The following is a 26,009-nucleotide window of genomic DNA, read 5'->3' on the forward strand; positions in this document are numbered from 1 at the left end:
AGTTAGTAGACACATCCACTGTTCGTAAATTGGGAGTTCTACATCTAACTCAATTCCAGTTTCCTATGATCATAGATAAAAAAGTATTCTGCATGCCCTACAAGTATTTTCTTGATCATCTTATTAAACACAAAATGAATTTATTGAAGAATATAAAGCAAATAGCAATAGTTTGTGCTTTGAATATACAGCTGACACTGCAAAAAACTAACAGTTTGAAAATGTTCATACGGGTGTTTATTATTCAACATAAAAAATGCTAAAATTAATGGTGGTAGTCTTTACATGTAGTTTTCCACAATTTCTATACCGTTTTTTTCAGCTCTTCATTCACTTCTTCCCAGATTTTCTTCTCAATTTCTAATGTATCATACTTTTTCAGCATATCAAATTCATTCCAAGGCATTTGCCATTTTTCTACTTTCGCTTTGTGTCTTTCATTAAGATACAAGTCAAAATTAATGCCCTGGATATTGAACTTTGGATGTTCCCAGCGTTTTGACCATGGTTTCGGTTTCATTCGGACTTTCATCTAGCATAATTGAAAGAAATGTATGTCAGATCATATATTTGATATTCAGTGAGTATTTTTCTTTCAGTTATATGTACTCAATGGACCAGGGATGAGGGTGGCGCTGTGGTTTAAACCACCAAGCCTCTTGGGCTTGCTGATCGGAAGGTTGGTGGTTCAAATCCCTGTGACAGGGTGAGCCCCCGTTGCTCTGCCCAGTTCCTGCCAACCTAGCAGTTTGAAAGCATGCCAGTGCAAATAGATAAATAGGTACCACTGCGGTGGAAAGGTAAATGGCATTTCAATGCACTCTGGTTTCCATCACGGTGTTCCATTACACCAGAAGCAGTTTAGTCATGTTGGCCACATGACCGGGAAAGCTGTCTGCAGACAAATGCTGGCTCCATCAGCCTGAAGCGAGATGAGTGCTGCAACCCCATAGTTGCCTTTAACTGGAATTAACTGTCCAGGGGTCCTTTACCTTTTTTACACTATGGACCTTTAATGACATCCCATTTATACCTGCTTGGCATAGCAATGCTGTATGCACGGATACTTCCAATGATCCCCTGGACTGCCCATTGGGTTTCTTTCTCAGTTTGGTGCCAGTTATGCTCAAATTCTTATGACATTTTAGCACTTAGCAATATTTTTTGGGAACTACGTTTTAGGTACAATTCCCATCTTTGCCCTAGCCATGCCAGTGTACGTAAAATAACATCTTCTTTATTTTGCTATGGCCTACTTGAAGACCTGCAGGTGTTTATCATGGTTGCCTTCAATAACGGCTATAACAGAATGGAGATGTAGAGGACAGAAACTAATTAAGGATAGTAGCAAAGACAGCAACTAAAAATATATATTATAGATTATATATATTAACTGCCTACTGATAGCAATTAACCATAGAGCTCAACTGCAATATCCAAGCTTGATGACAAGGAGTTAAGAACCCTATACTTCAACTATTCTGCTGTGTTAGAACTCCAATCAACATCTAAAGGTAACCATTTGAGACTGCTCAGGAGTTCATTGGAGCTCTAACGTGCCATTGCTTGCTAGCAAGAAGAAAACACTTCTTTTCTGCTAGGTTTGAGCTCTAAAGGCGCTAAGCCATCTCAAGTGTAATGTAATGACGAAAGGGCAGAAAGCCATTCCCATGGGGGCCTCTACCACTATCACAACACCAAAACAAATGAATAGTACAATGCGACAACTTCATATTACAAAATGATGTTTCAGAATAACTAGTTGCCTTTCACAAACACCAGTTATTCCTTGCTGCTACCTTGTTGACAGGAACTTCTTCCACAGCTGAAAGTGGGACAGCCTTCATGTTAACATCAACAGTGCTGTACTCTGGAAGGGCATCTCGTAAATACATCAGGTTATCATCCAATCTTTTCTCCAGTTTCAGAACCTTGATCTCTTGGATTAGAGGATTGTATAGTTCATAGCAAATTTCAATACCTTAAATGGAAAATTGATAAATACAGAAAATGACATTATAAAAATAGGTGACAGTACTCTCTTTGTTATGAACCAATTTTTGTTGGTAGAAGAATAAACAATATTTGGAGTTATACAACATTTGGGGGCTGGTAGAATGGAGGGACGTGGGTGGCGCTGTGGGTTAAACCACAAAGCCTAGGACTTGCCAATCAGAAGGTCAGCGGTTCGAATCCCCGTGATGGGGTGAGCTCCCGTTGTTCGGTCCCTGCTCCTGCCAACCTAGCAGTTCAAAAGCACGTCAAGTGCAAGTAGATAAATAGGTGGGAAGGTAAACGGCGTTTCCGTGCGCTACTCTGGTTCTCCAGAAGCGGCTTAGTCATGCTGGCCACATGACCCCGAAGCTGTATGCCGGCTCCCTTGGCCAATAAAGTGAGATGAGCGCCGCAACCCCAGAGTCGGTCACGACTGGACCTAATGGTCAGGGGTCCCTTTACCTTTACCTTTAGAATGGAGTGTTAACTAGATTGTCAAGAATAAAAAGTGTTCCTAACACTTCAGGTAATAGAATGGATCTGCAATACAATCCAGTGTTTTCCTGCATGCAACCTCATGCCAACTTAAGTAGTTCTTGGTAACATTATTTTAATTGTTTGAACCTGGCTTAAGGACATCCAACAGTTACACTATATGGAATATACTTTCATCATATCCACATAATGTTGCTGAAAAGCCACTAAAGCCATTGCTGGGTTTCCAGCACTTCCCTCAGCTGGAAAACAATGAGTATGCACCCACCTTGTCCTTCTATTATATTGCGAAGTATGAAAGTTGCACCAAGTCCTTTTCCTGATCGCTGAATACAAAGTCCTACAAAAGTGCTGCTTTTCCCACTAGCATGGGGATCTGCGGCAGAAACAGAAAGTATACTTCCTGCAAGAAAAGAAACCATTTAAAGCCTAGACACTCACCAACAGAGGCAGAAAGGATAATAAAAACCAAAATTAGTTTTTAGTTCATTAACGAGCATGGCATTTATTATTATTTACCTTGGTACATGATTTGATATTAGGCAATAAAGATTAGTTCCATATAGCTTCTTTTGCATGTTGACTGTTTTTGGCATAATGGAGTGGTTGCTTTGTAATAGCATTCAAATTATTGTTTCAATAGTACACACAATCATATAGCTCTACAGTGATGTGGAATGATGAGTGAGGCAAAGTTTTCTAATTTCTAAAGCTATCCTATAGCTTCCCTTTTCATCTTTACCCCACTAAAATGTGCTCCGGAAAACAACAGGGACAAATACTATGCACCATGCCAGGGGAGATGTATGTAATGTAATTAAGGGACCATTAATTATCCCCTTCCGGAAAATTCAAACTGACTGATAGTCTCAATGGCCAAGTACAGAACTCCGCAAGACGCAACACTTGTTTTGTTAAAATGTTTGGGAATGTCTTTTAAATTGAAGATAAAATGGCATTGGTATCGAATTCATTATTTTTGGTAATATATCCAACACAATATTATGAAAGTTCCACTTTAGACATAACTGACCAACATAGAACTCCGGAATATTCATTACTTTTCTCCTCTGTATCATGTCGCTTCTTTCAAGGTAGAACTTGAAAGGATTTGTTCTCTGCCGAGGAGGGATGAATTCAGGACTCAAGAATCTGTCAGAAACATAAATAATGCAAATGGTAACTTGCTATTATAATAAATAACAAATGAGACACAGCTGAACATAAAATTAAAAATTTGTTACCGTGTCTCTGTTGTTTGGGTTTTTGATTCATCAACAATGACTGGCTTGGGAGGTGGCTTAAATTTTGCTGGTTCTCCATCTTTAGACTTGAGGTGTCCAACCGAGAAAGAAAGGTTCCCTTTAACAGACAAATTTGGTTACAACGTGGCTGGAAATAAACCATACAGCTTCCATGATCCTTTTTGCATTACAGCAAAACAGCCGTGTGCTACATCTTTTGTGCTACATTTTTTTAAAAAGAAAAGATCAATTTGATTGAATGGTGGGAGGAGAAAGCAGATTTGCAGTGTAAAATCAATCCACCTGTTGAGGAGATATCTGTGTTTAATTGCATTTGAGAAACATTTGGACTAGTAGTGATGGAATGGCACAATGCTGGGTCACAACACCAATTCACAAGGTTTCGGAAATACTTCAGTACCTACACCATAACAGGCAGAATAAATTATATTATAGCTAATTATGCAATGCTTGCAAGTATCATCCTGTATTTTAAACTGAGGCCTAAGAAGAAAACTCCAGCCGTGACACAGAAATAAGATGGGTTGACATGTTGACACTGGACCATGCACGTAATATAACTAGTAGAAGTTGATGTACACTTCAATATATCATGAACAATGATGAAGTTTGTCATCTGTACACACTGCCACTCTGTTCTACATACAGCGGTACCTCTGGATGCGAACGGGATCCGTTCCAGAGCCCCGTTTGCATCCTGAGCAGAACGCAACCCGCGTCTGCGCATGTCGCGATTCACCGCTTCTATGCATGTGCATGATGTCATTTTGAGCGTCTGTGCATGCGGCGAAACCCAGAAGTAACCCATTCTGTTACTTCCGGGTCGCCGCGGGGCACAACCTGAAAACACTCAACCTGAAGCGTCTTTAACCCGAGGTATGACTGCATAAACAACATGCAGAGTTCTAGTGTGCACAATTCAATTAGGGAGCCCTTTCAATCTGTGCTGAGAAATTATGGATACATCCTCAGGCATGACTGTATCTCTAGGATGAATGTTATCCTGAATTCTGTTCCAAAAGCAAATTGTAGCTTTCATTACAAAAAAAGAAAAAGAAAAGATCAATTTGAGTTGTGCTTAAGTTTGCCTGGGATTGCATATAGACGAGGGTCACATTCACACCCTATGCTTAAGCCACCATGATACGCCCCCCCCCCCCGAATTCTGGCAGCTGTAGTTAAGGGGGGTGAAAGCTGTTAAGAGGCCCCCGTTTTCCTCGCAGAGTCACAACAATTCCCAGTTTCCAAGGCGGAAACTCTCAGCATCCTTAGCCAAGTACAGTTCCCAGAATGAGAGGCGGCGGCGGCGGCGGGGGAGGCCGAGGTGCGGGCACGTGGCCGAGGCGTCGGCAGCGGCTCCTTCAGCAACTTCTTTCAAGCGACCCTCGAGAATTTCCTGGCCCCTTCCGGTTCTGTGAGCAGAACCCCCTTTTATTCCCCCCCCCCCACTTACTGCATCGCAGGCCGAGCAGAGGCGGGAGTCTCCCGCGAGTGGCTGCCATGACAGCTGCGGGCAAGCGCTTTCGCCAGCAGCAGGAGCGGCGCATGCGCTGCGCGCGGCAACGGCAGCCTCAGCGGGGACAATCTTGATCCAAACGCGAGCCCCCGCGCGCTGCGCCTGGCCGGCCTTGCTCGGCGCCGAGAGTGAACACAGAGCTATTCGTTCGCGAAGAGACGCGCCTCTGCCGCCTTCGTCTCGTTGCCGAGTTCGGCTGTCGCGCTTTTCTCTCGGGCGGGACGGAGCATCGCGGCCCGAGGAATCGCCACTGGGAGGGAGCCCAGCAAAACACACTTGGAACAGAGGGCAGCAACCCAGGTCCTTTTTCTCTGCTGTTTTTATGGCGTTTCCTTGATTTGTTACATTTCCGTACCGCCTTCGCCCGAGGAGCACAAGGCGGGTTGCGATAGGAAACACCAAAACGCGCCGCCTCCTAACAAACGAAACCTTGTCGCCCCCGCCTCGCTCTCTCTCTCTCTCTCGCCCGCGGCCCCGCGGGAGCCGCCTTGCTTAGCGGGGCGCCCCAGTCCGACCCAGCGGGATCAGCCTGCTCCCCCCCCCGGCAGACCTCCCACTCCGCCCTGCACCCCCCCGCCAGCCTCGCCTGTCGCCCCCTGGTCAGAGAGCCACTAAGGACCCGACTATCCGGTTCCACGAAATGGGCCCGTTCCCTCGCCCTGCGCGCACGCGCCCCAGGGGGAGCAGGCAGGTCTGAGGCTGAGAGGCGAGGCGGGGGAGGCCAAGGAGGCTTGCCGGGAGAGCTCGGCCTTGGCGGCAGGTGCTTGAGGGGAGCCTTCCGAAGCGGGCTCTGAGCCCCGGCTCCGCCGCCCCCGGCCGGCCGGCCCTGGCGAGGCCCCGCTCCCTCCCTCCCTCCCTCCCTGGGCCGCCTTCCCGCCATCTTCGGAGTTTTGACGCAGCCCTCACCGCAGCCAGAGGAGGAGCGACCGCGGCCGGGCCAGGAAGGGGAGGCAGGAGGCCGCGCTCTCGCTCGGAGCAGGCGAAGGAGGAAGAGGAGCCAGCGAGCCAGCGAGCGAGCGCAACAGGTAGGCGCCGGCTGCCCGCGCGCCCGCCGCCCAGGCCTCGGCCTCTCGCTGGCTGCAGCAGGCCGCCCTTCGGGGCGCCGGCCAAGGGCCCCTCCGAGGGCCGAGCGCCTCCCCGTCTTGCGCGGCCTCCCTCGGCCCGCTGCTCTCCGGCCCCCGGGCGCTTGGGGCAGCTGGAAGCACCGGCCTGGCCCCGAAGGCCTTTCTCGCGCTTCCTATTGAGATGCCCTTTCCTGTCGTGTTCGAGAGCGGCGCGGCACAAAAGGTCCCTCAGTTTAAATGCGGTTAAAATGGGCCGGAGGTCCCTGTGAGATAACGACGGTAGGAAGAGCATATTCTGGTCGCCCGCTTCCCACATGTGTGGAACCGCGGCCCTCTTCATTCCGGCATCTTTCCTCGGGTGGCAATGAGACGAGGGAACAAGGCAAGGAAACATAGGCGTTTATATTTTCAATGAAGCAGTAAGTTTCTTTTATTTATTGAGATTAAGCCTCATTTTAAAAATGTATAGACTGGAAAGTATCGTCGAACATAAAGGGAGGCATGCATAAGGATTCTGATAGTCAAGTATTGGAAGTCCTTGCCAAACCAGATCATCAGAATTATATTCTATTTTTTAAAAAATGGAAACCACCACGGTGGTAGTAACAGAAAATGAGATTTGTCAGGAGTAGAATGACTGTATCCTATTGATCATGATGATCAGCAGTAGCTGAAGGTGTGGTGCATATTAGGGAATATCTTTAAGAGTTAAATTTGTATTTTTGCAATCATGGGGATGTTTTTTGATGTAGAGCTCACACCTTTTCTACAGGTGATTATGAACAATATGGGGAAGAAGTTGTGGTTCTGAGTTTACAATTGGATATAATGGTTTGTGGTGTACAGAGCCTGTCTTAGTTACAGATAGGTAGCCGTGTTGGTCTGCCATAGTCAAAACAAAATAAAAAATTTCCTTCCAGTAGCACCTTAAAGACCAACTAAGTTAGTTCTTGGTATGAGCTTTCGTGTGCATGCACACTTCTGGTATCTGAAGAAGTGTGCATGCACACGAAAGCTCATACCAAGAACTAACTTAGTTGGTCTTTAAGGTGCTACTGGAAGGAATTTTTTTATTTTGTAGAGCCTGTCTTGTCAGTGTTCAGATTGCAATCCAGGGCTTTTTTTTCATCCAGAACTTGCCAGAACTCAGTTCCAGCACCTCTCAGGTGGCCACCATTGTCATTATAAGAAAACTATGGATTTGTTGTGAGTTCCAGCACTTCTTTTTCTAGAAAAAGAACGCTGGCAATAACATTTTAAAATTGTAACGATGCAGAAATACAGTAAAGATGGGGCAAAAAGGTTCTCCCCCCTCCCTGGCTGTCATTTCAGTGTGAATGATTGGTTATTTCAGTGTCACCTGCAACCAAAAGGTCTGGAAACTTTATTTTTGAAACATGGAAGACAACATTACAGTACTAATATTCAAAGTTCCTTATGACTTGCATGTCATAGCTTTCCCAACAAAGAGGGAATGTGTCTGTTTCCCTCAAAAATGAATAGTAAATCACTCAACCCCCCCCCCCCTCCATGAATAGAACAACCTTAACAGGCATAATGAGAATTAGCATTTTGCAAATCTTCCAGATTTTACAGCTGAAACACGATTTGTACTAATCATACAATACTATTTTGGCTTTTGCATTTTGTGTAATCGTACTTAACTGTATTCATTGTATAAGATGCTATTATTTGATGAGAACAGATATAAAGATCAATAAAAGGTCATATTTAAACATAAAAAAATGAAGGAAATGGTCAGGGTGATCTTATGGTCTCGCCACATCAGAGTTGTACCTGATAGTAAAGCCAACTGCGTAGGCGCTGTAGAAACTATAATTAACCTATCAGCAATCAGCAAACGTCCACAGTATTCCTGGTTACTACAGCACCACCCACCAATCATGGCATGCACACCTGAGCATGCTGCAACAACAATAGCTATGTAACAGAAGCTGCAATCCACACTCTTTTGTCTCCGGCATGATGGTTGCAGAGTATGAATCCAAAACATGAGTTTTGCCTTGATTCCACATTTTCCCATGGTGGGATTTAAACGAAATCCTATTTCAGTGCTTTTCTATTGACCTACCAAGGAAGACATGGGCTTGTTTCCAATGGGTGTGCAGTTGTGGTGCCCCTTGTTGATTCGTTGTCATGGTGTCTTGCTACCCCTGCACAGTGGTGTTATGGGGCTCATAGACCTTGAGGTTGTATTTATCTAATTTTGAGACCTGCTAAGGAACAGGTGATTGTTATTATGTCCTGATATGTAAAACCACAGAATTCAAAGAAGGTGTACTTTCTTTTCCCCATGACTGTCTACTCATGGTGGACTCATTGAAATAATCCTGTCCCGTGTATTAATTTCATTGGTTTACTCTGAATATGACTAACATTGGATAACATGGAAACTAAAAACAGGATAGGAAGAGAGTTCTGCTGTCTAAACTTTCCTGATACAGTACTTTTGAGAGGCAGACCCACATAGAGTATGTTACACTTGGTCAGTTTGAATTGACCAGGGCAGGGGTCGACAAGCTTTACCTTGCCTGGGCCAGTTCACTCCAGCGGAGATCCCTCCACGGGCTGGATTGCTCATGTTCCCGTGATTTCCGGCATCTGCGCATGTGCAGATGCAATTTCCAGCGTCACAGAAGCGAGCCCCCGGACCGCGCTGTGCCGGTTTAGCACAGTGTGTGGGGACTCACCGAGAGGGCAGCTCAGTTCGTGGGCCAGTTAAAACAACCCCCATGGGCTGTTTGTGGCCCATGGGCCTTAGGTTGCCTACCCCTGGACCAGGGCATCTGTGGTAGTGATCAAATCTGCTTTAACAAGCCAAAGTTCTGTTTGCTACAGTTGCCATGTGAGGATCTGGCACCAAGGACAGGCCCACAAGGATTCCTAAGCTGTGGACCTTATCTATCACTCCTCCCTATTCAGCTGTCCTACTGACCAGTAACCTGCCTGTCTTGCCAAAGTTAAGCTTCCATTTTATTAGCTCACATCCAGTCCATTATTGCACTCAAAACACCACTTCAAAACATCCAGAGTTTCCTCAATATGAAATTAAAAAGAGAGAAAGTTGGCTATCATCCACATATTGCTGAAAACTAATTCCCAAAGCTACTCCCCGTAGTTTTAAGATTTTAAGAAGCATAAAAGAATCATAGAATTGTAGAGCTGAAAGGAATCCCGAAGGTCATCACTTCCAATCCCTTGCATTGCAGAAATTACAGCTAAACGTTCAGGTGGCCATCCAACCTCTGCTTCAACACCTCCAACGAAGGAGAGGCCATCGCATTCCAAAGTAGTCTGTTCAACTGTTAAACAGCTCTTACTGTCAGGAAGTTCTCCCTGATGTTGAGTCAGAATATCTTTTCTTGTAACCTGAATCCATTGGTTTGGGTCCTACGGAGAAAACAAGCTTGCTCCATCTTCCATGTGACTGACCTTTAGATCAGGCTTCCTCAAACTCGGCCCTCCAGATGTTTTTGGCCTACAACTCACATGATCCCTAGCTAGCAGGACCAGTGGTCAGGGATGATGGGAATTGTAGTCTCAAAACATCTGGAGGGCCGAGTTTGAGGAAGCCTGCATTAGATATTGGAAGATGGCTTTCATGTCACCTCTTAGCCTTCTCTTCTCTGGGCTAAATATGCCCAACTCCCCCAACTGAGTCCGATCCTCATAATGCTTGGTTTCCAGACCCTTGGCCATCATGGTCTAACTCCTCTGTGCACATTCCAGCTTGTCCACATTGTTCTTAAACAGTGGTGCCCTGAACTGGACACAGGACTCCAGGTGGAATTACAGTGGTACCTCAGGTTAAGTACTTAATTCGTTCCGGAGGTCCGTACTTAACCTGAAACTGTTCTTAACCTGAAAAACCATTTTAACTAATGGGGCCTCCCGCTGCCGCCGCACCGCCGCAGCCCGATTTCTGTTCTCATCCTGAAGCAAAGTTCTTAACCTGAAGCACTATTTCTGGGTTAGCGGAGTCTGTAACCTGAAGCGTATGTAACCTGAAGCGTATGTAATCTGAGGTACCACTGTATAGGGGTGGTACTATGACTTCCCTTGAGCTGGACACAGTGCTTATGTTGATGCAGCCCAGAAAAACATGGTTGATTTGTGCTATGTCTGCCAGGTGTCGGTAACCTGGGCCAGTTCTTTGGTTACCTCTCCACCAACTGCAACATTGTCCTGGTAGCCCACAAATGGCAATGATGAGAGGATATATGAAGCCTGTAGTATCTTGTGACTCTCTTGGCCAGAGAAGCTGTAGTCATTCCGTTGATGAAATAGCTCAGGATGGGAAGCACCACTGCTGAGGGTCTGAAAGATCATGGTGTCACCATTTAATGTTCCCGTGTGATTCAGTTATTGGTATATTTCTTATGTAAGTCAATTGGTGTTTTAAGTACAGTGGTGCCCCGCAAGACGAATGCCTCGCAAGACGGAAAACTCGCTAGACGAAAGAGTTTTCCGTTTTGGAGGTGCTTCGCAAAACGAATTTCCTATGGGCTTGCTTCGCAAGACGAAAATGTCTTGCGAGTTCCTGCGGGGTTTTTTCCCTCCCCCCCCTTTTTCTAAGCCGCTTATCCGCTAAGCCGCTAAAAGCCGCTAAACCGCTAATAGCGTAAGCCACTAAGCCGCTAAGCCGTCAATGGGCTTACTTTGCAAGACGAAAAAACCGCTAGACGAAGAGACTCACGGAACGGATTCTTTTCATCTTGCGAGGCACCACTGTACTGTAGCTTCTATATGTCTCAAGAGATTTGACCCTCTTAATCTTTTATTGTTCCAATTGAATTAATCCTTTCAATTTTTCCCTAATAATGTTCTCTTCTGAATCGAGGGGGGGGTGTGTAATTTCTTGCCTGTGTGTTCTCTCTTTTAGTAGATGCAAAGCATTATGTTGGATGAAATCAAGTTGCCTCATTTCTTGCAAGTCTCATAAATCACTTTGAAGAGTCAAAAATTTGTTTGCTTGAGAAGTAACCTTTGAACTGATTTCAAAAACTCCTAGGCATCCGCCTTCTCTCGGAATCTGCTCTATCACTTCCAAATAGCATTGTGTTAACATAGATTTCTCCCCCTAAATGGCAGCTGCAGAGGCTACAGTGAGGGAGAATGGTGTCTGTGTTCCTTAGCCCTCCTGCCATGGTTCAGTATCTGAGGCTGATGAAAAGGGAAAGGCAGAAATTGCTATTCTGCTTACAGATCAAAGCAGAAAAGCAACAACTGGGTTCTGCTAAATCAGCCACATATGGGAACACCTTGGTTTAGGATTGTAGAATCGTAGAGGTGGGAGGGATCCCAAGGATCATTGTTGGTGGTCTGTGGACCCCAAGGGGTTTGTGGCACCATTCACATAGCAAAAACTACCATAGAGATGGCAAAATTTTCTAAAGTACTTAGCTAATTGGGAACCACTGATTTAGTTCAACCCCCTGCAATGCAGGAATCTCGACTAAAGTTGGATGGCCATCCCTAACAGATGGCCATCTAACTTCTGCTTAAAAACCTCCAAGAAAGAAGAGTCCACAATCTCCCAAGAGAGTCTGTTCCACTGTCTAACAGCTCTTACCATCAAAAAGTTCTTCATGATGTTTAGCTGAAATCTTCTTTCTTGGAGCTTGAAGCCATTGGTTCCAGTCATACCCTTTAGAGCAGGAGAAAACAAGTGTTCTGCATCTTCCATGTGAAAGCCCCTGAGATATTTCAAGATGGCTATCATATCTCCTCCCAGTCTCTTATTCTGCAGGTTAAACATACCCAACTCACTCAACCATTCCTCATGAGACTTGGTGTCCAGACCCTTGATCATCTTGGTTTCCCTCCTTAACCAAGGATAGTTGAAGTCATGTTGTTGCTGGACCTTCTCCTTTTCCTGTATCCAATTCCTCCCTCACCTGGGACACGGGTGGTGCTGTGGCCTAAACCACCAAGCCTCTTGAGCTTGCTAATCAAAAGGTGGGCAGTTTGAATCCGCGCGATGGAATGAGTTCCTGTTGGTCTGTCCCGGCTTCTGCCAACCTAGCAGTTTGAAAGCACGCCAGTGCAAGTAGATAAATAGATATCGCTGCAGTAGGAAGGTAAACAGCGTTTCTATGCACTCTGGTTTCTGTCATAGTGTCTTGTGCCAGAAGTGGTTTAGTTCTGCTGGCCACATGACCCGGAAAGCCGTCTGTGGACAAACGCCGGCTCCCTTAGTCACCTTTGACTGGACTTAACTGTCCAGGGGTCCTTTACGTTTACTTTACCTCACCTTCAAAATAAGGCGTTTGTAGATTGTAGCTTAGAGACATTGATTCATTAAGTTATTTATGCTAACCCTTGAAAAGAAATATAGTTGCAATATTTATTCTTGTTCCAAGTTGTTCTTTTGTGTTTTAATCTCCGCCTTTTACTGTTTTTCATCATTCCACAATTGGTCCCATTCTCCGTTTAAGGAAAGATTTCCAGTTTCCAGGCTGCATCATATACCCAGTAAAAATCCCATTCCCCACACCTTGTCAATTCAGCATCTTTATCTGTGGTATAGAATTCTGTATAGTTTGTTGTCAGACGTGTCAGCTGAAGGGGGTATACTTTGGTTTTGCTTAGCAGGAGCTGAGTGACACCCTGCCCTTGTTGCATTATTCATGGTCCAATGTTGTTATGTTGCAGATGGCTGAGAGCTAGGAAGAACCATTCCAGAGCAGAATGACTCACATTCCCACAGCCATGAATGGTAAGGAGCTCTTGTGTAGGGTATCCTCTGAGGAGGAAGATCTTTTATCTTTCTCGTATATTACAGTATTATTGAATAATTCTAAGACTGATATGCCTCAGATTTTTGGTAAATTTTCTGAAGACTATCTATTTTTGCCTACAGAATTTTGTTCTGTGTGTTTTCCATGATCCTTCTGCCGGAGCTTATAGAGGGCACCATGAGCTGCCTGAAGCAGCTGCTAATTTTACTGTATTTTAAGGCTTGAAACATCCCCTGTGAACAGTGTGACAGCCTTCGGAGCTCTTCAGCTGTGAGTGGCAAGCTGTGTCCTTGGTTATCAGGCCATGTCACATAAGTGGTACCTCCCCACCCCCCAAAAAAAGGTTATGAAAGGCTTGTAGACGTTCTGTTGCTTAAGGTAATAAGTGTAGTATCAGAAAACATGTGCAAAGCAATCCTGTTCATGTTTACAAAAAACTAAGCCCGACTGTGTTCAGTGAGAAACCTCGTAAGTAGGGAAATTGTTAATGTTTAATATTTTATTGTGTTTTAAATATGCTGGAAGCCGCCCAGAGTGGCTGGGGCAACCCAGTCTGATGGGTGGGGTACAAATAGAATAAGAATAAGAGTAATAAGTTTAGGAATACAGTCTTAAAATCAATTTTTTAAAGACATATTTCATGATAAATGCTTTTCACATCATTTAAATTGCTCATCTAAAAGCATTTATTTTGAATACAGATTTGATATTTACATATTAGTTTACCATCCTTTTGATTTTGTTTGTAGAAGGAAAGAAAATAGTTTTACAGCCGCTGAATTTGCTGTGGAAGTCCAGTAAGAACCAAAAATGGAATTTCAGGATAAGCTCATTAAACCCTTGAAGCTGGTAAAATTAAATTTATTTCACTGATGCAGATATTTAGAACAGAGAAGTTAAGATAGGCTTGAGGATAAGTAAAAAAATTGCTTCCTCATGCAAATGTTTTCCCACATGTGAGCAGTGTAAAATATTCTGCTAGCTGCAAGGCTGCATTTACTGCATGAAGTATTAAAGCATTCAATTTGTTTCTCTAAATAACTCAGAAGTTTGTGAAACATTCTCATGTTTTTCCATGCATACTTAATCTCTTCACACTGAGCATTACCACTTTTGAAGCTTGCATAATTGGCTGTCTTTATTTTATGATTGAATAAAACACTTTTAAATAATGATTTAGGAAGTTTTAATACTTTTTTAATACTTAAAAGGGACTTGCAACTAGATATTAACTCAACCTGTGTAAAAGTGATGAGTCTACAGAGTGATCTTGTATGAGATTAAATCCTTGATCTCCCAGCCTAAGGATAGCCAACAGGACATCCTCAGGATGTTGGACCAAAACTCCCATCAGCCTCCATTAACATGGTCAGTATGTCAGGCATGATGGTTGTTGAAGTCCAGCAATGCCCATGGGGCACCGTCTTGGCTACCCCTGGTCTTGCACAATGCTCTCTCTCTTCTGCCCAAGGGGTCATTTTCACTGGAGAGACCAGGCGCTGAACCTTGGGTGGGTGGAGAGCCCCTGAGCCTTGGCTGCTGCTTCTGTACTGAACATGGGTTCACCGTAAACACCAGTGGAGACACACAGGAGGAAATGGCTGAAATTTGTTCTTAGATTATGTTGGGCCATTCTAACTCGCAGAGGCATTGTCACTTCCTGAACTAGGGTTGGTTCCTTTTTTCCTGCCAGTGTGTCTTTAACGGTTGCATAATCAGCAGAAATTCAACAGAAAGCTTTCTTGGGCTTAAAGTCACGATGGCAGGGAAGTCTGTCTTTCTGATGTATTCCTGTTAAAGGCACAAGGACCATGACAGAAAAAGGGGGTGACCCTATCCTATCCCTTTGGTGAAGGAAAAAGAGAGCAACTGATACAGAATGGCCAGAGTACATTTCTCCTAGAATATGGTGACTGAGCAGCTGATATGAACAGTAGAAGCTTGCTCAAAATCTTACGCTTCTTCCCCTACTCAGCCATTTCTCTTCATTTGAAGTAGTCCTTCCTGAAGTGAAGCTTTGGTCTAGCAGATGTGGCCTTAAGGATGTGTCAGGCTGGTACTAAATTAGAGATAATTGCAGCATTAATTAGTTTGATCAGTCTTAGAATTGGAAGGGACTTTAGAGATGATCTAATTCAACCCAGTGCAGGATGCAACTACAGCATCCCTGACTGGTGGCTGTCCAGCCTCTTCTTAAATACTCACAGTGAAAGGGAGTTGACTACTTCCCAAGGCACTCTGTTCTACTGTCCAGCAGCTCTTTATCTTAGGAAGTTTCTCATAATTTGCAGCTGAAATTGGCTTCTCTGCAACTTCCATCCATTGGTTCTTGTCCTGGCTTCTGGAGCAACAGAGAGCATGGACTGCAACACTTCAGAAATTTAAAAAGCTCTGTGATAACGTCACTATATTTTTTTCACTGCCTGCTAAAAACATTATTGATTAGACATGTCTACCCAGATGCTCAGAAAGCCAAGGCAATTTTAATCTGTTTTAGTATTTTAACTTCTGTACATCTTAAAGTAGGTTTGTACATTTTTCTTTATTTTGCTGTTTTATCTTTGTGTAAACCATAAATAGATGTGGCTCTTAACCTTGTAGGGTATGCAGCATTCCAGCCACACAGAAGTCAGAGCTTTCTGCATCTCTCCCTCTAGGCAAGCTAGAGGTGCAACCACAGTTCAGCATGAACATGGATCAGGGCCCACGAGAGAAGTGGCCTGTGGAGAGTCCTGGAGGCTGGGAGAAGGAGGGGCTGCGGGTGGGGAGCTCCATTTGGCCTCCTGGCTGGGAGCTCCCACCTTCAATCTGGGAACAAGGCTTCTGTTGATGCAGTCTAAGGTGGCAGTGGCTTTTAAAGAACAGCCACCCACTGCTAGTTTATGTTCAGATTATTTTTTTTTAAAAAAAAAAAAGACTAAAAAACTTTGCACACAGTAAATCAGATCTTCAAAAAATAATATTTATTGTTAATATTATCTTAAGCAATGAAGATGTCAGCACCATTTTAGAAGCATTCTTCCTTCTCACACAAATATGAAAGGAAGGTCTCTTCTAAGATGATGACTGCTCTGACACATGTGTTGCATCACCAAAAGCTAAAGTCAGTATGCTTCTTGTGACAGAAATGCTGCCACAGCATAAATGCAAGTTTAATCAATACAGTGGTACCTAGGTTTTTGAACGTAATCTGTTCTGGAAGAGCGTTGGACTTCCAAAACAATTGAAAACTGAGGCTCAAAGGACGGGCTACCAATTCAATAAAGAAAATTGTAAAATAACAGATAGACGCAGTGGAAGCCATTCGACTTCCAAGGTGCATTCAAAAATGGAAGCATTTACTTCTGGGTTTTCGGCGTTCGAAAAACAAAACATTTGGCAATGGAGATGTCCAAAAACCAAGGTACCACTGTAAATTTTAATAGCCTAAGGCTTCAATCCTAATCCCATCTACCTGGGAGTAAATTGAATTCACTAGGATTTACTGCTGAGTACACATGGTTAGGATTGTGCTTTTAGAATCATAGAATCTTATGGGTTGGAAGGTATCCCAAGCGTCATCTGGTCCATGGGTAGGCAAACTAAGGCCTGGGGGCCGGATCTGGCCCAATTGCCTTCTCAATCTGGCCCGTGGATGGTCTAGGAATCAGTGTTTTTACATGAGTAGAATGTGTCCTTTTATTTAAAATGCATCTCTGGGTTATTTGTAGGGCATAGGAATTGGTTCATTTTTTTTCTTTCAAAATATAGTCCGGCCCCGCACAAGATCTGAGGGACAGTGGACCGGCCCCATGCTGAAAAAGTTTGCTGACCCTTGATCTATTCCAACCCCAAGCATCCATGACAGATGGCCATCCAAACTCTGCTTAAGAACCTCCAAGGAAGGAGAGTCCACCACCTCTCGTTGGAGTCTCTTCCACTGTAGAACAGCTCTTACTGTCAGAAAGTTTTTCCAAATGTTTAGTCGGAATCTCCTTTCTTGTAACTTGAAGCCATTGCCTCAAGTCCTATCCTCCAGAGCAGGAGAAAACAAGCATTTCAATCACGTTACAGCCCGATTTATAAGGTCATGAGCTGGTAGCTAGTGCCTATTTGGAATGGTAGGATTGGGCAAGAAATAAATAAAATACTGAAACACTTCTTGTTCTAAATTCATGATCTTGAGAAAGAGAGAGAGAGGAGAAAAAGGAGAAGAAAATGAAATAAGAGTAACTGTCTTCCAAAAATCATTTGAATGGTAGGGATTTTTAGGATGGTGTTTGAGCATACGTAGATCACATGTAAATTATGTTTAACTGAAAAGTCAACAATGGTGAAAGCATGCCTGCTAATGCTGTAAAGTCCATATAATTGTGTTAAAGCTGGAAAAAACCTTGAGAGAATAAAAGTCAGCAAATAATTGCGCATCTAGGGAACAAGATACCATGAATCATAAAAGCATTCCTGCCAAACTGGTGGGGGTAAAGTGTGTTAAAAACTCGTGAGCTTAATATTATCACTTAGGCAATAAAGGTTCGTTTTCCCCCAGTTGACTATACCCATTTAAAACTACTTTTTAAAAAAGCATTCCCTTTTGCTTTCAGGAGGCTCAAACATTTGGGCCATCACCTCGGAAGAGAGAATGAAGTATGACAAGCAGTTTGACAGCCTTAAACCAGTTGGGGGATATGTCACAGGTTGGTGTGTGCTTCTGCAGTGAATTGCCTTCCTCATTATATAATCTGAAGATTTAAATCATGAATTTGCTCTCAGTTGAAAATTGGCATAAAATGCCTCTTGAAGAAAGCAAGGGGTTCCTCCAGATTGATAGCATTTACAAGTACAGGACGGCCACACCTTACGTGGGGACTCTGTTCCAAGAGTTCAGTGTATACAAAAAGGTGCATATTCAAGCCGCCTCCTTAGAACTTAGTCTTCTACCATCAGCTGGTGCCCGGAGTGAACCTCACTCCACAAGTTCCCCACCTTGCTTGGGGTAGGCCTATTCAGTGCACGGGCTCTGAGATGCTCTCATGAGAACTCGCAGGACTGCCCAAGTTCCCGTGAACGAGCATCTCCAGGCATCTGGAGCCAATGTGCTGAGAGGGCCTTGCCTGTATACCTGAAGGAGCATCTCCACCCCCATCGTTCAGCCCAGACACTGAGATCCAGTGCCGAGGGCCTTCTAGCGGTTACCTCGCTATGAGAAGCAAAGTTATAGGGAACCAGACAGAGGGGCTTCTCGGTAGTGGCACCCGCCCTGTGGAACGCCCTCCCTTCAGATGTGAAGGAAATAAGCAGCTATCCTATCTTTAAAAGACATCTGAAGGCAGCCCTGTTTAGGGAAGTTTTTTATATTTAATGTTGTATTGTTTTTAACACTCGATTGGGAGCTGCCCAGAGTGGCCAGGGAAACTCAGCCAGATGGGCAGGGTTTAAATAATAATTTTTATTATTATTATTATTATTATTATTAGCTTTTCACCTTAGTTTAAAGAGGTAAAGAGTCTAGTCTGGTCAGAAGGGAGTTGGTGCTTGGAAGTAGGCCTGGCTCTGGGTGGTGGTGTGTCTCCATCCTCAGATGCATGCCTTTCATTCCCCATGTTCTTCCAGTCAACCCAGTCCTCTCCACCATTCTTTCAAGGAAGGGTGGTATGCAAATAATGAGCAGATAACTCAAGGAATGTGGAGAATTGGCCCCTGTATGCTACCTGGAGAGACCATTCATATTGCTTCTCTGCCTGGGGAGTTCAACAGGGAAGGTTTGCCTCACTTGGCAGGCAATTAAACCTAAAATTGGAGAATCATGACAGCCTTTTATTGATTTTTGGAAAATTGTATGTAAGATTGCTTCTGTTATGTGATTTATGTGTTTGATTAGAAAGTACTAATTTTTATTAGCTTTATGCATTTTCACTTGTTTTAGTCTGGACTTTATATAAAATTGGATATGCTTAGATTGTATTCATATTTTTGTAAAATTGTGTATGTTTATTTTACTTGCTTGCACTGTGTGTGTGTGTGTGTGTGTGTGGTGTATAGGGGTATATGGGGCAAGGCGCTTCAGCCCCCTCCATAGTTAGAAGCAGGGGGTCCAAGCATCTCACCTATCAATCACAGCTCTGGCACTAAAACTACTGATAGGCTGGCTCCTTCCCCAGAAGTCACTTAGAAGGGTGCGTGCACATTTTGCTTCATAGCTTTCCTTCTAGGAAGCGCATATATATATATATATATATATATATATCTTTTAAATAAAAGCTCAGAGTCTGCTTTCCCTTCTCAGGGACATAGTGTCCATGGGCCAATGTTGGTGACCCTGATCAAGGATATTGTTGGTTCCTATGTTCACCACTTAGATATAGATACCAGTAGCCCTCATCGTTCCCTCTGGGTCTTCACGGGGCCCTAATGGCAGTAGCCGTCACTTTGGAAGCAGATGAGCAAAGGGAATCTGGTATTTCAGCAGGCTGAAGTGGAGCTGTGCTATGTGCCTGCTGGAATAGGTGTTTACAAATACATATATCCAATTAATAATGGCTCTTTCTCATTGTTAAAATTTTCATTGATTGATTTGTGAATCAGAACATTAAATCCACTCAGTAATTTTGCATTTGCGATGTCAAATAGTTGAAGCACTTTGATAACTTTTAAAAACATGGTCCAGTATATTAATGAGTCCTTTAAGGAAAAAATCACCAATGGAAAGTTGAGAATTGTATTAATGATGATGACTCACCTTGTCCCATTTTTTTCTTTCCATATAGGTGATCAAGCACGTACCTTTTTTTTACAGTCGGGTCTGCCGTCTCCAGTCTTGGCTGAAATATGGTAATACATACATACATGCATGCATGCAGATACGTTTAATATTGTTATATTGATAGCACAAACGTCTATATCTTTACTGAATGTGTTTAATGAGGATTATATAATGATGATAATAATGATAATTTATTGCTTATACTCCACCCATCTGGCCAGGGCTCCCCAGCCACTCTGTGCAACTCCCAACAGAATATTAAAAACACAATAAAACATCAAGAATAAAAAACTTCCCTAATTCATGAAATATTAAAAGCTTCCCTAAACAGAGCTGCCTTCAGATGTCTTCTAAAACTCAGATAGCTGTTTATTTCCTTGACTTCTGATGGGAGAGCGTTCTACAAGGTGGCTGCCCTCTGCCTGGTTCCCTGTAACTTAGCTTCTCACAGTGAGGGAACCTCCAGAAGGCCCTCAGAGCTGGACCACAGTGTCTGGGCAGAATGTTGGGGTTGGAGATGCTCCTTCAGGTATACTGGGCCAAGGTGGTTTAAGGCTTTAAAGCTCAGCACTAACACTTTGAATTGTGCTTGGAAATGTACTGGGAGCCAATATAGGTCTTTCAGGACCAGTGTTATATGGTCTTGGTGGCCACTCCCAGTCACCAGTCTAGCTGCTGCATTTTGGATTAGTTGTAGTTTCCGGGTCACCTTCAAAGGTAGAGCACATTGCAGTTGTCCAAGCGGGAGATAACCAGAGCATGCACCACTCTGGCGAGACAGTCTGCGGGCAGGTAGGGTCTCAGCCTGCATACTAGGTGGAGCTGGTAGACAGCTGCCTTGGGCACAGAATTGACCTGCGTCTCCATGGACAGCTATGGGTCCAAAATGACTCCTAGACTTCGCACCTCCTCCTTCAGGGGCACAGTTACACCACTCAAGACCAAGAAATCACCTTGTTCTCAAGACCCCAAATCTGCCTGCCCCCTGTCCCCCCAAAACAGTACTTCTGTCTTGTCAGGATTCAACCTCAATCTGTTAGCCACCATCCATCCTCCAACCGCCTCCAGGCTGGTTCTGATTTAAAAGAGAGGTAGAGCTAGGTATCATGCGCATACTGATGAACACCCAGCCCAAATCCCCTGATGATCTCTCCCAGCAGCTTCATATAGATGTTAAAAAGCATGGGGGAGAGGACGGAACCCGGAGGCACCCCACAAGTGAGAGCCCAGGGGTCCGAACACTCATCCCCCCATACCACTTTCTGGACACGGCCCAGGAGGGAGGAGCGGAACCACTGTATAACAGTGCCACCAGCTCCTCTAGATGGCCCAGAAGGATGTGATGGTTGATGGTATCAAAGGCCACTGAGAGATCCAGCAGAACTAGGTAATAGCTTTCACCTTTGTTGCCAGCCCACCAGAGATCATCGACCAGCGCGACCAAGGCAGCTTCAGTCCCATGATGAGGCCTGAATCCTGACTGGAAGGGATACAAATGGTCTGCATCCTCCAGGTGTGCTTGGAGTTGTTCAGCAACCACCCGCTCAATCACCTTGCCCAAGAATGGAAGATTGGCCATATTGGGCGGGTCTCCCATTCCAGCCCTGCTCCCATGGTGGAGTCTTTTTCTGAATCTGAGCAACTTTATCTGCAAAACTTTGGAAAATCATTGCAGGAGATCTTGGGGTCCTTACCAGACCCCAGTGGCGAAGGTGGTTCCATTAGATTGCGAACCACCTGAAAGAGTCCCCTGCTGCTATTTTCTGCATATGCAACAGAGGTGGTGAAGAATGTCTTCTTCGCTGTCACTATCACCACTTGGTAGGCTTGATGTTGAGCTCTAACCCATGTCCGGTCCGATTCAGAATGAGTTTTCCGCCATCAGTGCTCTAGCTGTCTCAGCGATTGTTTCATCGCCCTCAGCTCTAGGGGAAACCATGGGGCTGTCTGGGCTCCATGCTATCGGAGAGGGCGCTTCGGAGCCAGACAGTTGATAGTCCTGGTTAACTCCACATTTCATCAGGGAATCAGCTGAAAGGCCATCAACATGGGTTAGAACATCCCCTACCACTCCCTGGAAACCATTTGGATCCATTAAGTGGCAGGGGCGGACCATCCGAATCGGTCCCACCTCCCTGCAGAGGGGAAGGGTCCAGTTGCACCACACTCCTGTTGCAGTGAGGACTGGACCACTGGCTGTGGTGAAGACTTCAGGGCCTGCTTCCTTGCAAGGCCTTTACCCACTGACCTAGGGGGCGAGGCCCAGGCCCTCACACTTCCAGCTTTAAAGAGACTCCTGCTGCAATGAGGACTGTAGGGCCCAGTGGGTAGGACTGGACTCACTGGAACAAACTCTTGGGGAAGGGCCTGGGGTGGGGGTGGGGGTAGTGTTCCACTATTACTTCCCTGCTGCAAGTATCTAATGTGTTTTAAAATGTTCTTAAACTGTCTGTGACATTTTAAGTTTTTGCTTTTGCTTTGTTTTTGCTCTGTAGGGGTGGGATAAACGTTTAGTTGGGGCTGGGGATTAGTTTAATTTTAGTATAATTGTAATTTATTTTTATTATTCAAACCAAATCAAATACCTTTATTGGCATCACAGTATAAAACGTTTCAAATCACTGGGATAATTAAAAGGACAAGGGTGAAGCTGTCAAGGGTTATAGGGTATTATTATTATTAGTTTTAGTGGTTTCTTGTATTGTTTGCATTTAGTTCTGAAGGGGAAAGGGTCAGTTGCTGCCTTGAAGTGGACCCCAGCCAGGACTTCCGGGTTAGCGCCATCAGCAATGGCGGTGTTCCTCTGACTGAGAGGAACCCGCTCCGTGGAATTCGGGTCATGCCGCCGCGGCGAAGGTGGAGACCCTTCAAAAATCCCAGGTGGAGGAAGCCTGGGAACGTGGGATACGGCTGACACCAGGAGCGCCCCCCCCTACCCACAGGGAAACCCCTTTTTTGGGGTTCCGAAGTGACGTGGGGTGAGCGGCGCGGTGTTTTGAATCGACCACTATTTTTTATGGAGTGAAGCCGCGTAGCCGTTGCCAGAGAGCACTGACTTTTTCTTGTGGACAATTGGATTTTAAAACAACAACCCGTGAGTAGAACGGAAATTGGGCTTTTAAAGTATTTTTAAATTGGCACCGATCGGGGAAGGTCTAAACAGGAAGTCCACCTCCCCTTTCTGTAAATAAACTGAAGCAAAGAATTGGTTAACTAAGGTCGTGGACAGTTTTACCTAAAGGATTAAAGGATTAAAACTCCACTGATTGAAACTACTATCAATACTCTTTTGGAAGCAGGGAAGCCTGCAGGAGAAGGTCAAAATTTGGGAATTGAAGCGCCACTTCCCTAAACCCGGGAGCGGTCTGCGAGAGCCCGTGGATGGTGAATAGATAAATTTAACAGCTAGCTGTCAAGATACAAAAGAAGGACTTTGTTGCTACTGTTAGTTTCTGTGTTTAAAAAGAAGGAAGGCATCTGGAATTGTTACAATTTTACGTTTGGGACTTTTGGGACTGTGCTAGAAGGAGTGTAAATGGAAACTGTGTCCCTCTAGAGGGAGTTTTGGGATAGTGTTGCAAGGATGCAGCTGGGAAATTGGTTCTAAAGATAAAGCCTTTGAGAAACTAGCTTTGACCTTGGACATTTCAAGGATGGTGGCTGAGAAGGAAGTCGCGTCTGAATTGAATAGGACATTTTATCTGCTGGGAAAGCTGCAAGAACAGATAAACGTTATGGCTACCAATGTTGAAATTTTGGGAACAAAAGTGGGCTTCAGCAAAGAAGTAGACAAAAATCCGGCACAGGAATCTCTTTTAACTGGACAAATTGAAGAACCAGAGAAGGAGAAAGTTGCTGTTGTTAAAGTGATGCAAGGGGGAGTTTCAACCCTACAGGGGCAAATCGTGGATTATAACGGGAGGCCTTACACGTCTGCAACTAGGAGAAGCCAGTTTTTGGAGATGAGAGCCTGGCTTGGTTTGGAAAATGAAAGTTGGAGAGATTACCCTATGTTGGGACCAAATACTTTTGGGATTTAAATCTGAGCCAGGTGGAGATTGGAGCCTCTGGGGCCCTTGGATTTGGAAGGAGTGTGAAACAAGATTCGGAATATTCTATGGGCCCTACCTTTAACTATGGAAGTCTGGCAGACTCGCCAAGAAGGAATATGTCTACCGTTGGGTTGGAGCTTCCCCGAGATCTGTTCTTCAACACCAAAGACTATCAAAAAGATCGGCAGAGGGGACATGAAAGAGAGTTAAGAGCCTCGGATTTAAGATCTCCGGGTTGATGGACTTTTGGAGAACAGTTGGCAGGGGCCGAGACCGGGGAGGGGAGATGGTGAAAGAAAAATTGGGAATTTAAAGTGTATATATTGTGATATTAAAAAAAAATTCTTTTCTTTTTTAATGAGAGATGGGAAAATCGTGGAATGGAATTTTTTGTGACCCTAGGGGAAACGTCTTAAGAGAATAAGTTCAGCTATATATGAGTTCTAAGGAGAAATAAGATTAAATAAAGTAAAAGTGGATGGCTAATTGGTGAATGAGAGAATGGAAAAGAACAGTATATTAAGATAAGTTATAAGGATAAAAACAAAGATGAAGGATTTGCTGAAATATCTATTTGAATTAGAATACAAAGAGGGGAGGTGTGAGGAGGTCAAGGAGATAAGTTAAGAAAGGGAGTTATATTAAGGTTTAACTTTTTTTGTCTTTTTGATTGTATCTTTTTTCTCTCTCTTTTTTGCTGTCTTTGTTTTTTTTATTTTTTAGTTTTATTTTTCTCTTGGATATGTTTTGTTTTTGTATATTGTGTTCCTTTTTGTAATCTTTTAAAACTTGAATAAATATTATTTGGGGAAAAAAAATGAAGTGGGCCCCAGCCAACAAAATGGCTGGGGCTGGTTTGATTGAGGGTGGGGGGTGGGGGTGGGATGCACTGGGAAATCCGATCTCAGTGATCACAGGCAGGAGGAGGAGTTACGCTAAGACCAGACCACATCATTCCTGAGGAGGCAGGTTTAATAGTTGTTTGAAGGCTATCTCTGCCTCCGGGTCTGGTCTCGACTTGAAGGATACTGGAATCAACACATGACCTTAAGGTGCTGCTGTGCAATGCCAGGTTGAAGATTCATAAGATCACTGCCATCCATGACTTGATCGTGGATGTGTTACCGGAAAAATCTGAGGGCTCCCTTGGACAAAAAGTAAAGACACCAACCAGAGTAAATTGGAGCAAATCAGCAGCCTGTAGGCTTGGTCTTTATTGAAGAAAGACTGTCACGACAGGGTGCTCCCCTCACTTGCAGGTGAGAGGAAAGACCCAGAAGAATAGTGTGCAAGGTCTTATAAAAACTTTTGAAATGCCCCTCCTCTAGGTCTAGCCCACCCCCAGAAACATCATGCATACATTACAGAAAGGAGGGGTTGAGGGAGGAGTTGGTGGTAACCTGAGTGTCCTGTCACCTGGCTGGTTCCTCCTTTCCCCCTCCCCATGAGTCACTTCCAGGAACTTCCAGGAGACAAAGGGGAGTTTGCAGTTTCCTGCCCCCTGAGGGAAGATCTGATCAGTGTCCTTTGTTTCAGTCCCTGCTGAATCCACTCCCATATGCAAGTTCTTTGTGATCTTGATTGTCTTCTGTCTGGGACCATCAGGGTTGGCATAGCAACTGGGCAGGGCACCTGTGTATGTGCTGGGATGCTGAAGGGATTATGGCTGCCCTGTATCAAACCTGCCCCATTTTGTAGTCCTTCCTTCATGGAGTAAAATAAAAGTGGAACAGTGCAAATCCAATGTATGGTTGATTTTCTATGAATTTATAACGGAAGCATAGCGTATGTAGTGTGTGAGTGTGAGTGTGTGCGAAGTTTGTACAAACAGAATGATTGGGGTGGGGGGGTTCCTGCTACAGATGGAGGACTTGACCTGACATGTGTAAGAGAGACTTGGTTGGATGAAGCAGACGGGCCGGTTCTTGCCGCTGCTTGTCCACCAGGTTTCTCTTACGCACAGCAGCCCAGGTCATATGTCCATGGGGGGGGGGGTTGCAGTGATTTTTAGGATTTTAAAGGATATGATTTGTTCCTATTTTTTAATTTTATTTTTTTAATTAATTTCTATACCGCCCTAAGACCTTCAGGTTCACATAACATATCAAATACAAGAAAT

At 44.3% G+C, this 26,009-nt stretch overlaps 2 protein-coding genes across 8 annotated transcripts in view; one reads left to right on the forward strand and one right to left on the reverse strand.

Annotated features, from left to right (window-relative positions):
• Positions 1-214: 214 nt before the first annotated feature.
• MRPL19 (mitochondrial ribosomal protein L19) lies at positions 215-5,345 on the reverse strand. The gene is made up of 6 exons (XM_079971139.1): positions 5,209-5,345; positions 3,735-3,852; positions 3,524-3,642; positions 2,759-2,893; positions 1,800-1,981; positions 215-532 (listed from the first exon to the last, which is right to left on the reverse strand). The coding sequence occupies exons 1-6, from the start codon at positions 5,300-5,302 to the stop codon at positions 305-307; spliced, it is 876 nt and encodes a 291-aa protein (XP_079827265.1). The 5' UTR covers positions 5,303-5,345; the 3' UTR covers positions 215-304.
• An 85-nt stretch (positions 5,346-5,430) lies between these two features.
• Positions 5,431-26,009, forward strand: part of ITSN2 (intersectin 2) — a 78,453-nt gene continuing 57,874 nt past the window's right edge. For 4 of the 7 annotated variants that reach the window (XM_079971127.1, XM_079971132.1, XM_079971131.1 and 1 more), the window contains exons 1-4: positions 6,155-6,296; positions 13,011-13,074; positions 17,680-17,772; positions 19,843-19,906. In XM_079971127.1, coding sequence (XP_079827253.1) covers positions 13,047-13,074; positions 17,680-17,772; positions 19,843-19,906 — 185 coding nt within the window. In that variant the 5' untranslated portion in view covers positions 6,155-6,296; positions 13,011-13,046. Of the gene's footprint in view, positions 5,572-6,154; positions 6,297-6,536; positions 6,559-6,624; positions 6,718-13,010; positions 13,075-17,679; positions 17,773-19,842; positions 19,907-26,009 lie in introns of those variants that run through there. The other 3 variants (XM_079971128.1, XM_079971130.1, XM_079971129.1) reach the window with 3 other exon arrangements.

Source organism: Podarcis cretensis, assembly GCF_951804945.1.
Source record: "Podarcis cretensis genome assembly, chromosome: 3".
NCBI classification, from domain to species: Eukaryota; Metazoa; Chordata; class Lepidosauria; order Squamata; family Lacertidae; genus Podarcis; species Podarcis cretensis.